Source organism: Bombus terrestris, chromosome 7, assembly GCF_910591885.1.
Source record: "Bombus terrestris chromosome 7, iyBomTerr1.2, whole genome shotgun sequence".
Classification (NCBI taxonomy): Eukaryota; Metazoa; Arthropoda; class Insecta; order Hymenoptera; family Apidae; genus Bombus; species Bombus terrestris.
In genome coordinates, this window is record NC_063275.1 from 2,586,150 (window position 1) to 2,599,511 (window position 13,362).

The 13,362-nt window shown below is 44.9% G+C and overlaps 1 protein-coding gene across 1 annotated transcript; it reads right to left on the bottom strand.

Moving 5' to 3' along the window:
- Positions 1-3,538: 3,538 nt before the first annotated feature.
- On the bottom strand, positions 3,539-10,500 carry LOC110119420 (uncharacterized protein DDB_G0271670). The gene is made up of 6 exons (XM_020863780.2): positions 9,027-10,500; positions 8,597-8,828; positions 8,023-8,409; positions 7,788-7,949; positions 7,480-7,724; positions 3,539-7,392 (listed from the first exon to the last, which is right to left on the bottom strand). Exons 1-6 carry the CDS (start codon positions 9,282-9,284, stop codon positions 7,234-7,236), a joined length of 1,443 nt encoding a protein of 480 aa, XP_020719439.2. The 5' UTR covers positions 9,285-10,500; the 3' UTR covers positions 3,539-7,233.
- Positions 10,501-13,362: the final 2,862 nt, after the last annotated feature.

A 13,362-nucleotide genomic window follows, 5' to 3' on the forward strand; every position in this document is an offset into this window, starting at 1 on the left:
CGGTCCGTACGGACGGCGCACGGCTAGCGCTGACGATCGCTGTGGACGGAATACTTTTTCGTTAGACTGAACTCTGTTGATTGACTATTCAAAGCGCAAATCGTAATAAGTTATAGTAATTCTTTTGCACAAAATTAAATGATTCAAGAGTGTTATTTTTTAGTATTAATTATTTATTATAAACATTGAAATTTACAATAAACTAGAAAACAATAAACTAGGAAACTAAATTTAGTAAATATAACACAAGTTAATAATTCAGTTGTCCGTGAAAAATTTCAAAACAATTATCGATACATAATCCCACAACGCATTTTCTGCATTCTCTTATTTTTCACACAAACAACACATTTCCTTCTTGATAATTAGATGCGACTGTCGGCGAAACACGTAGACAACTGTTATAACGAGGCATTATTGGCATTTGTTTACTGCCGTTACTAAGCAATGCATTTATATTTATCTCACACAAACGTAATAGTATTACTTCTGCATAGGTGTTCGGAAAAATTGACAAACGCATATATGCGTCCTTAGTCCACACCGATAACTTTCGCCATACGTGTATATGCGTCCATAGCACTCAAAGGGTTAAAAATTTTGGCGTTATCCGAACACGAGTGACACGGTCTCGCGAGAAACTTTTGGTGCCATCCGCGTATGGGTGACACGACTCTGCCGGAAGCTTTGGTGTCGCCCGAATACGGGCTATTGAAAACCTTGCTGTCATCCGAATATGAGTGACACGGCAGTCAACGTGTTAAACGCGGAGATCCGACATCGCCGAGATGCTTCGATCGGTGTACGCTCGACGGAACGCAAAAAGAAAACTAATTTTCCCGTAGACACTGGCTTTTTTCTCGGCGTGGAACCTACCACGACAGTAGAAACATTGTGGCCACACGCTGCCAAGCGTATGGTGAACGAGCGAATGATCAATGGAGCAAAGAATACGCGTAGAACGAAGGCGACGATATTCGTGGAAGGTTTCGACATTCGCGAACGCGCAGTTTACGTGGCACGAACGAAACGAGAATTCGATGGATTTGTAAACGCGGGGGCGTGGAGAATTTTGCGATACTGTGGAATTGTCGGTTCGATACCGCGGCAAGCGAGCGTCGAGTGGAAAGCAACCGGAGAAAAAGGAAGGAAAGGTGAAAGAGAGCGGGCAGGAAATGATTAAAATAAGAGGAAAGCAGAAAGGACGAACGTTTTATCGACTGGCCGCATTTCCTCGTCAAAGCGATTTCTCGTTTCAATTTTCAAACGCGGTCGGTAGAACGACGCCGCGGAACAGTTCGCTCGGGTTCTCCGATTCTAACGAACCTTCGATCCCTTTCGCTCGTCCGACAATTTCGGATCGTTGAAATTGCTTGACAGAAAATTTCGCTTATAGGAATTCCACCCAGACAGACAAACGAAAAAGTACGATAAATAAAAAGCATTAATTAAGAAGGAGAGCAGAATGTAGGCCGAGACAAGTTCTCGCGTCGTTTCGAGAAACCAGCTGCGATCTAATTGGAACGAAGAATTCGTGGATGTCGGGTCGATATGTTTCTGAAAAAGTCGAAGCAATAGCATGCGACACACGCGACACGACGAAGCGTGAAACGAAGTCTGAAGCACGCTGCTCGTTAGCACGCGTCGACCCTCGTCGTCGAGGTTCGTTACTCTTTACCCTGGAGCCTCGCTAAACACCTGACCCGTTTCAACGTCGTTTCCACGTTAAACGTCCGCCTTCGTGTTTCGACTTGGACGAGCGAACTGGACGCGACCGACGATGAGCGATGATCATTAGAAATCAATTTTCTTCGCTATGTTTCACTGAAATTGACAACGTTGATCGCGGATAGCTGGTTCGCGACCCGCTGCTTACCTTTATTTTTCTATTAACCCTTTGCACTCTTATGTCGAGTGCTACTCGACACGAGTTTTCATCTCAGGAGCTGCTTTGTCGAGTCCCACCTTCTTTAGTGAAACGTGCGAAAGAAAAGCAGGATTGGATGCTGGAAATTGTTTCAAGATATATCGTACACTTAAAAATTATAAAATACAACAATAGTGCGACCAAAACTCTGGTATTTAAGCGAATTTCTTTCTTCCTTTATTTATTTAAATTGTCTTATTTTTTGATTAAAATAAATTTCAAATAAAACTCTTAAAAGCGTTGGGAGCTGCTGGTAACGAAATTGAAATAAAATTCGGAGTGCAAAGGGTTAACAAGCGACCTTACGCAACAACGCCGTATGCGAATTCACTCGATGAATCATATTTATTTTTAACATAAATTTACATAAACCGGTAGCCCTGACCTTTCTCGTTTCTTGAAACTCTGCAGCGACGAATTTTAATAAGCTTCGCCTGAAGTTGCGTATTTCGTTTCACTTTCTTCCAGACGTCTTACGACTATCGTTTCGGCATAAACGCGCGTACAAATCGCCAGATCTCCCTACGTTTGCCTAAACGTTGTGCGATCGATCGTTCATGGGTTATAGATCGATGCGTCGGTGATAAACGTGAACGCAAAACACGCAAAACTTTCCCGAGAATGAAAATACTCGTTCCACTATGCCTAACATCTGACGAGTGGCGTCGCGACGCCACGATCTTACATCCTTCGTTTCGTGCTGTTACATAAATTATATCGACGCTATCGTCGCCGTCCCGGCGCTTATACTCACACACATATCTACATATACGTACACATATAGCAGCAGCAAAAATTATACGACCGACTAAACGACCACGCCTCTGTACGCGCCCCCAGGATTAAGGTCGTCGAGGAAGTTCGGAGACAAACAACTTCGAAAATAAATCCAAGCGAGTTCCTCTCACGCCTAATTCGCTCGTCTACTTAAGTTACGCGTGTTTTTCTCGTTCGACGATTCCATTGATCTACTTTGGTCGGATTAACTTGCCCTATTTCCTTCTTTTTCCTATTGGTTATTATCTTACATTATTGTTACATTATTATTGTAATTACATTGTTATATTATGTTTGGTAATTTGGTATTTCGCTGTACACCGTAGTTTGGTCGAGCGATAGATTACGATGCTACGACGTTAACAGATTAATACTTTACCGACCTATAGCCGATTAATCGGCTTCTTGTCGCCGACGCTTACCGACTGACACCCTATTAATCCCCTTTTTGTCTCCGACACTTACCGACCGATAGCCTGTTAATCAGCTTTCTGTCATCGACAATCTTCCTCATTATTTGAGCAGCAATTTGTTATTTAATACTAAGGTACCTTGCTCAGTTGCGTTGCTTTGCAAGCTCCCACAGTTTTATACCAATTTGAAGAACTTACCGTTCGCGATGAACGAAAAGAATGGTATTGGAGAGTCTAAACCGAAACAGAGCCGGTGCCAGAGAAAATCTGCACTTGAGCTACCGATCGGACGTGCGTATGCTGTTGAATCGCTAGCGGTCGGTAAAGTGTTAACCGAATGTGTTAGCGACGCGCGTCGCATACGTTTTAAAAGACGTTGGCGCGCGATATATATAACGCACGGTTTGTTCTTTTTTACCTACGTCGATCGTGTTATATTTCTATGGGGAAACACTAGTCGTTCGAGTGTAACAAATATTTCGCAACGAAACTCTCTCGTGAATAAGTACGTACGACGTACGTTCGAGGGTCAATGAGAAGTCTCTGCCAAATTGTGTGTCGACATATTCACCAATTCGATGCTCTTTTCTCCCGTTGTTACGTACGCTGCTTGGCTTAAAAACCTGTTAACCGACATAAAACCAGGAGGCGAACGAATAGCAGGAGGATAGCAGGGGAAGCGCGGATTTGCGAAGGAACGTGTTTTCTCCTCTTCCTGCTTCTTCTCGCTTGCGCCAAAAATTCGAAACTCTCCCGTAGATCGGCTCCTTCCCTTGCAAACCTACGAGCTGCGTCTGTCGATGGGGAGAGCGGCGAGCGTGCAAGATGGGAAATATTTTGCGAACGTCTGTCGCGTTTCAAAGACGTGCGTGATGCAACGTATACGACGTACGTAGCTGGTATTTGCCAAAAAGTCCAATAGCCGTGACATTTGACAGGCTTTTTTCTAGTTGTCGTGCAGCAACTGCCAGGCTACGAGAACGTCGAAAACAGGTAAATCAAAGCGGCAAGGACCGTCCCGTTTGTCGTTCGTATTACCAAAGTTGTTCTTGTTAGAAGCTAACCTTCTCATCTACTTTACGATCCGTAGCGAGAAAGAAAGTTTAAACGATATTAGATAGAATTAGCGTTTACTCTTGTTCCTTGGAAATTACACGCAATGCATCGTACCGGTTCCACGTGCGATGCACAAGAACAACGGTTTACATTTATAACGAAAACCGGTAGATTGTAGAATGTGGATTCGCGCATGCGACGACTACGCGACATACCTGTATGCGTGCTACGTTCGGCAACTCGTCGACCACCTTTTCTTTTTAATCGAAACTACGATTCGATCGATGACAGCGCGAATCTCAGCTGATCGCCGAGTTTCTCCGATCGAAGGTTCCAAAGGTTCGATCGTTGGACGAACGATCGGAGGAAACGCGCGAGAAAACGAACGGAGGTTGTTGAACGAACTCGTCGAACCTTGTCAAACGGTAGCAATAATCGAACAACTATGTTAGCGCTGTCGACAAGAGATTTTTTAACCGACGAATAAATGTAAACAGCAGCAGCGCTCGCTGTACCGGCAGATCGGTACAGTTTCGAGTTTCAACGCTACTTCGGCGATCCTCGCGTTATTCCATCGACCTTAAAACAAGCAGAAGCTTATAAGGAGCGATAAATCTTCGCAAGCAGAGATTTATCGAATCGAGGTACACCGAGGTGCACCGAACAGGGGAACCACCGGCTCTGTGCTATCATATCGTACGTATACGCCGATCGATCGTTGGCAAGTTAACTCGTGCTGTGTCGTCGGCTCAACTATATCAATTCGATGATTGCGAAACGTTTGCGTTCTTTCATCCGTATGATTGATCCGGATATCCTCGTTGCTCGCGTCGACCGAACGTTAACCATCTTTCTTATCGGAGATCGTTAGCCTGTTCGATCGGATCGGACAGAAATCGACGACGCGTATATTCGAAAATCCTGTCGCGATTTAACCGACGCTTCGTTCTTCGTATTATTCGTGTACTTCGTTCAGCGACAATTTCTTATTCCTCGAAATATTCTCCGGTTTGTTCCGTTTCGCTTTTCCCAAGCTTTTCCGATCAACCGTTCCACCGACGTGCTACACAGTCGTAGAACGTGAAGATCCGGCCACGTTGATAGCCGACGTACAAGCAACCGTGCGAAGAATAAGAACCGGCAAATTCGTTTCGCATGTTTGCCGGTTACTCGAAATGCATTGTCGAAGCCGCGGCTGTAACAGCGCGTGCATCGGAGAAGTGGCTCGACAGGACGGCGACTTGTTCGTGTACCGGCGAATCATGCACTGGTAATTGGCTTGATCGAGTAATTTTTACATTTCCAAAAGACCTTATAGGAAAAGGATTTTTGCTTAGCTGAGACTCGTAGATGCTTTCCGTGTAAAGTTCGTGTAGCGAAGCTTCGTCGAGCTACAGTCTCCTCCTTTTAACTTGCCAGTGGTACGAAACGAGTGATACGACGAAACTTGAGAAAAATGAGGAAGAGAGAGAGAGGGGGGGGGTGAGAGGAAGAAGCACAAGGAAGCGAGGGGAAAAGAGGAAGTAAAAATACGTGGTAACGCGCGTTGAAACATCTTCTTCGAAGTTTCGCATTCCTCCGTAAGATATATCTACTACTACTACTACTACTACTACTACTTTTCGCGCGTTTATCGTCGCGAAAGCTCGTTTTTATAAATATTTTACGAATTAGTAAATCCGCAGAGAGAAAAAGAGAGAGAGAGAGAGAGAAGGAGAGTTCTCCGGCTTCTTGAACAGAACATTTCACGTGGCTATTGAAAATTGCGATGAACGCGATGGAAACACGGTCGTGTTCGTTCGTGTCGTAGGACGCGGACCAGCTGTTAGGATATCGAGTTCGAATTCCATTCGACGGGCAACTTTATCGCGACAATCAAAACGGCTTTATAAGGTTTACAACGTTCTGCCCTTGGTTTGGGAAACGACAAGTTTTTCCGACCAGTTGTATCGAGCCAAAGGAAAAATCACTTTTCCAACGTTCGATGATTCGCAAAAATAGGATAAAATACGAGAGAGTTGAACTATCGATCGGTTCCTCTCCCCTCCTCTCTCTCTCTCTCTTTTTCTTTCTCTCGCTCGCTCGTTCGATGACTCGAATGAGAAGAAAATCAATTTCTTCGCGCGTACGATTAAAAAGAATTATTCTACTATAGCGTTACTCGATATTTTGAAATGCTGCAAAGTTTAAAGGGCTATTCTAATGCGTGCCACTATACTCGTATCGCTATTATCGCTAGTTATATACTAAACGCTAATCTATTGTTACTCTACTCTACTTACTCAGCAACGTGACAAACTTCTCCGTCTAGAACGCGTACGGTATACTCTCTCGTTCGGCGAGCAAACGCGAATGAAAGAAAGGAAGGAAGGAAGGAAGACAGAAAGAAAAGGGAAGAAACTACGCGGCGGAAAGGAAGAATGCGAAAAAGAAACGATTCTCGATGGATACATAATACACGGGCACACGTGACATTCACACGAGAACACGAAACACACAGCAGAGACACGCGTACACGCCGACATACGTCAAGGTCATTGTTTTACGAACTTTCTGTGATAATTATTAACAATCACTAAATACGAGGAAAATCGTTAGTTACGAGGTGGCAGGGAACGAACGGACATGCTTGTAAATTGTAAATAAACGCGACGGCGGGTTTGCGATGATCGCGACTGCGGTGAGTAGAGAAACACAGAAAAGGGGGCAGACAGTTACGATCGGATCGGAAGAAATGTTGTTGTTACGCGATAACACGTTATCCGTGTTCCGTGGTTGATCGAGGATCCACGGCTGGTTCGTCGACGATACGGACGGTCGTACGACGGATGGACGACGGAAGCAACCGAGACGAACATCGTGACCTCGATATATATAGCTAGGTTGCTCGGTTACCACGAAAATCTAAGCGCATTGTTATTTTGTATGGTCCCAGGCGTTTTTTCTAAATAACCACGACATCGTAACACACGATAATGATGGTGATTAATAAAAATAATTTGAAGCACACGTGAACCCACCACCTTTTCTTGTCTTTTCAGCAATGCCGCGCGGGTTCGGCTACTCGAACGTCTGCCGATTTCCAGCTGCTGTGCGCGCCAGACGCAACCGATGCAACTCCTCCGTGCGTCGCATATCCTCGCTCAATGCTTTTATCCTAAGCTGCACCTCTTGAATGGCCATTTCCGCGATTTTGATCTTCAACCGTTTCTCCTCCGCCTGCAACCAACCGAACCGACAAACGTCTTGTCCCGCTAACGCTGTTCCTGCGACCAATTTCCTCGGTTAAAATTTCCATCAACGTACTTCGAGCTGTTGCAGAAGCAACCGGTGCTTCAATCGACTGCGATAATCCGTGAGGAACACGTAGCCCTTTCCGAAGCTCTGGTCCCTTCGAGCTGTCGAGTTTCTCGCGCGGACACCACCGACCTCGTTCTCGTCGCTCTCCGTCGCGATCACGTCGCCATCTTCCTTCGACGATTTTTCCATTTTCTTATCGCGCGATGAATCGTCGTTCGCGTTGCATTCCAACGAACCGTATACCTCGCTGTCTGCAAAAATATCTCGTTTTCATGGGACGATCTACGCACCGATTCCCCTTCTCTCTGTCTTACTTGCACTCGTTTCCTTCGAACGCGTTCGATCGTTCTTACTTTCCGCTAAATTGTGGTGGTAGCCGAATGGCATGGCGCGTGCACCGTCGTTCGCGGCGCGCGTTTTCCTCGAATTTAACCAGTCGCCTTGCTGCGCCTGCTGTTCGTCCCACACAGCGTCCGCTGAAATGCGAAAAACGTTGGACGTGTTGACGGTTGTTTCCAAGTAACAAACAACGATCCTTTTGCCTTTTACCTGTCCGCCTGGAAGACACAGATGCCTGCACCGTGCCGTCGATCGCGTTTGTGGGAAAGTACGAGTTGTCGTTCTCGGGATAAATCACCGACACGGTGACGCTGTTGTTGGAAATACGCGCGTTCGACACCACGATCCGATTCATAGTTTTGCATTCCGTCGCGTTACTCGATAGCAACGACGACGACGACGACGACGACGACGACGATGAGGACAACGACGACGATGTCGATACTACCAGACGATCCTCGTTCCCAAGGATCTCCTTTCTCTCCTCCAAATTGATGTCCTCCTTAAGGCTGACATTCTCCAACGCGTTCGTGCCTTCCGCCTTGGAATCGTCGGACGCTTGGTCGTCGTTCCGCTCCACTTTGACTCGCGACAGATCTTAAAATGGCCAACCGTTTATTTCTCCATCGTTTCCTCGACAAACTTCAATCGCCGTTTTAAACAACTCGAACGAGGGACCATGCAAGTGCGAGGACTTTGCACGGGCCATATTAGATATTAGACGAACGATAAACGGGCAGATGGACAGCTACCGAGGCAAGAGGTAAAAGTATGGGAAGAATACCAATAAAATCATCCAGGTTGTTGGAATGGTGAGCGGTGGCTGCGTTGTCTTCGTATTTCTCACGAAACCGGCCACCTGATTTCGTCGGCGACCTCTGCAAATGATCGGCCAACGATCGAACAACGTCAGGAATTTGCGAAAACTTAGCCGGCGACCGATTCTCTACGAAAACTTGGTATCTGTTCCACTCGAGGCACTCGGTCGTCTCCGATTCTACGCACTTCTTACTTTCCTACAATGTGTCCATTATATGTGAGAGCTGTTTCAGCAGGAGAAGAAGGTACGCGAAGCTACGGAAAGAAGGCGACAGCGTAAGTGCGAGGATTGGCGCTGACCTTCGATCTCGTTGAAACGTCGAACGATGGGGTTTCCGTAACTGGCACGTTTTAACACGAATTCGATGGATAAAGGGAAAACCTGAAGAGAATACCTTGCCAAACGCCATAGCCTTCTTGCAGTGATACTTGTAGTTTTGCCAATATTTCTTCAATTGAGCGGACGTTTTGCGAGTAAAGCCGGCCTTCTTAAACTCGTCCTCGATGGTCGTCCAAATCTTTTTACGGGCCAAGGTAGAAGCGCTCTTGTCCAACAGAGGCGCGTACTGCTTCATTATAGCCAATAGATGAACTCGTTCTTCCTTGTCGAATTGATTCTTCTTTCTGTCGGCTTCCGACAAATTGCGCGGCATTCTCGGCTAGCAACTGTATGGGAAACCGATACGGTGCGGCGTCGATCGATCGCGATGTATCGTTTGCCGGGGCGCGGGGGGCTCGCCGATTGGATCGCTGTTGCTCGAGAACGAACGCTTAAAGACGTAAGAACGTAGGATCGCAAGAACGCGTACGATCGTAAGAAAGCGTTTAGAGAAACGCAGACTATCTTGGCAGAAGTGCGATCGCTTTTGTTTCGACAAAACAGATCGCCGCGATTCGTCGTTCTTTTCGCGGTGCGTACAATCCTTAGTAGTTTTGCACGTTGTTTTCTCCGCTTGCTCGCCACGAGAAACATCGCACTCTCGGCTCCTACTCTGCGCTGTCCTCTTCTCCGTTCCACCTTCTTTCGCTCTTATTTCGCCGCAATTCCTTTTAATTCATTTCAAATTACACGCAACCGCGCCCTTTTAATGTAACATCGATCGTAGCGAAAATCACGCGAAACTCTTCCGTCGATGGAACGGACGTACTCACGCGACCTTAGGCTTCGAATAAATTTTTCACAGCGGACCGACGGCGATTGGACGCGTTACGTTTTCCACGCGACGCGATGACCTTCGTTGGGATTGCAGACTCCGCGGCCTTCTATTGTCTCGACTTACTTGTATTATTTTATTACTGTTATTATGATACAGCTTCTAATTAATTTTTATCGCGTTAGAAATATCGTGAAAAAAAGGCCCGAAGGGAAAAGAAATAAAATATCGCGCGTGGCACTGGTTGCGCTTCTTCTGCTACGTGTACAAACCGCGGACGTGTCTACAGGTACATACAGATACATACGTGTACAGATTCTTATTCGGTATATACATTCGTAATGCACGTGTAAACCATTTAACTTTCTATCGTTTAAATTTTGTCGCGCTTGTTTCGCGATTAGCCGTCGGCTATACTTGCGCAATATTTACGAGCGGCAACCCGCGCCAGCCGAGTTTGCGCAATTTACGCGAACCATCCATGCCGAGATGGAGAACAAGATTCGCTTTGTTTACTCGAAACTAAGCAAATATTTCAGCTCGCGGATTAAGACTTCGTCGATGGGAAATTAAGCGCCTTGTCGGATCGCTCGCCGACCCGAGAAGGAAACAAATTGCAAGCGCACGTTCGCTATCGCCACTAATTGTAAGAATTTCCAAGTCAACGAACCAAACGACTTCTCCTGGAGACGGCCCGTATTCGCGCACGGGAGCATTTCACTTTTACGCGTGGAGAGAAACGCTGGCGACGAGTGGTCAGTGATAGTAGGTAGCAGGCCTTTCTTTCAAATATTTACTTATGGCAGGAAACGAGATCTGGTATCCGTATCCGCGAACGCAGTCGATAACTATGGCCTTTGAATCTGAAGAAAATTCTCTCTTCTATGGTTTCGGCGTGGCACGAAATCTCGATCGTGAAACCACACGCGACTGTCGAGTAAAATCCCTAAACTCGATAGAAGCGAGGACCGATTCGCTCTCGAGATTGCCAGCTGCCAGCCGCAAGATTATGCAAACTCCAGTCAAGTACTGCGAAGAGAAAATACGTAATTAATCAACGAATGTGCTGGTTACAGTTGGAACAACGCAAACGCATTTTACAACCTTTGCTGCTGCACGAACAGCGCCGCCGCTTTCTCACGATGCTTTTCATAACGAAACGTAAACACGCCTGCATACTGGCTGTTCCGCTTGAACAACGTTATGTTGCGAATATATGTTACGAGCGAGGCTGTTCTTCGCCGAACACCTTCGAAACGAACAAAGCGAAGCTCGTTTCGCGAGGCCAGTCGAATCGCCGTCTACGTAGCCAGAGGTCTTCGTTATTTTGACTAACCGAGTCGTATAAATCATGCGAGCAACATTCACATAGGAAATACGTTCAAAGATATTTTCATTTATATTTGTCAAGGTAAAGACGCGATTAAACAAACACACCAACGAAGATATTAATATTAATACAAACGAACAAATTTTCTGATGATCTATGTACATTTCCTTCGAACTTCTCTTTAATTACAATTTAGCAAACTAACCTTATTTGTCTCTTTCTACGCTACATTTTGCTCGTATCTTCTTTTAAAGTAATAATAAAACATTCGTCAATTTTTATTTTATTTATTTACGTTATATAATATACGTTTTGATGGACGGCAAACGCGATAAACGAAGTAGCGCCGTTTGTTAGTACGTGGAGCTGAAATAAAAAGTCACAGAAGGTGTTGAAGCATGAAACGCATAGATGTGATTTCCGCTTTGACCGATATATCCGCAACTCGTGAACGAGAGATAACTTGGAGTCTCGTATGGGACATGGCTATGCTATCTCGTCGATCTACATACTCTTTTTCTGTCTTTTCTTTCGCTCCCCCCATATTCACCTCGTATTCGATACGATTCAATTATATCGATAGTCAATGTAGGAGATTCCACCTATACCGTTAGTCTCGTTCGATGCCACGAATATCACGAGAGAGAAAGAAAAACAATACTGGTGTTTCAGGATTCATACAAAACGATCGAGTTTTCGCGCTCGAATTTCAAGACGCGCGAAATACACAAAGAAACGTAGAAAGCTGCTTGTTCGCCGGACACCGAATACATAAAACAGTCGTTAAACGAAAAGTACTGAAAAATTATGACAAGTGAGATTTCCGGAAGAGAGAGAAGGTTATTGGAATCTGTAGATACGGTTACGGTAAAAGTTATCTGTAAGCGAATCTAATTACGCGTGATTTTCGCTGCGTGTTACTAACTTTGCACCAGATCGCTACAACTCCACTTTTAACCGAGTAATTTCGCCGCTGAATACCTGTCATCTGTGTTTTACTCGCTACCGCTTTGCGCAATCTCGTTGAACTTTTCGATTTCTGTTTACAACACTGCGCTATTCGCAACAAATTTCCCAAAAGACCGAGAGTATTCATACATACAAATGCGATATATATGTGTGCGCGCGTGTATGTGTGCACATACATTTTCAAATGAGCGAATCGAAAGAAGAGAACGTCGAATCAATCGGTTGCAGCTTAATGGAAATACTTGGTTTATGATATCTTCTGCGAAGATGGCACCGGTGTTCCCAAGATCGAAGAAACCGACGGTAAGTCCACGAACGTCAATAAGGTAGGATACCACCTTTACCAACTATTGTGTAAACAGCCGCACTGCCTTCTATCACAGCTTGCTACGTTCAAATCGTTCCAACTGCTAATTATATACTTTTGTGTTCTTCTTGCCTGTTAAATTTTCATTCCTTTCTTATCAATCGTTCCTAGCACTTTTTGCCTCGTAATGTGCGCCCAAAGCGCGTTACACTTTACTATTCAAGGTGCTGTTGCGTTGCAAAACTTTCTCCTTCGTTATCCTTTTGTATTTGCATAAAAAATAGTTCGTTCTGAAACTTGGTCACTCTTTTATGATGCATACCATCCGTTGCTTTAGTCAACAACGAATTTGCATTCTTCGTTGCGTAACGGACAAACTAAAGAAGTATCAAACGGGTCAGTCTGGGTTCGAACATTAAGAGAACCTTTCGCTCGTCCATTCATTCTTACGTTTGCCTCGATGATACAAACGTTCCAAGGCGGGGAATATATGTAATCGTAGTTCGTCGGTGCGTCTAAACCAAATAGCTATATAACTAAGAAACGTCGAACTATATATCTTCCATTTAATCCCAAAATTAATTCGGATCGTAATTAATTATATTGGTAACAGCAACAACAAGAACAATAATAATAATAATTAGAATAATAATAATAGTAAAAAGGAGAAGAAAAAGGGAAATTAACTATGGCGTAAGTCGTAAAAATAACGACAGACCGTAACCGTAGATATAAAGCTGAAATTTAAGTTGAAAAGCAGTAAATCGCATCGCTCTTATCCGTTGTTTTCATGCACCGCACGACGTAACAGATTTAATAGCCTGAAATTTTCTCATCGATTCGGCTAATACGACTAACACGGCTAATACGGCTAATCCAGCTAATACGGCTCACAGCTGCCATCAAATTATCGTTGCGCTTAAAATATTTACCGCGCAATCCCCTCGATCTAAATGTCTGTCACTGATCAT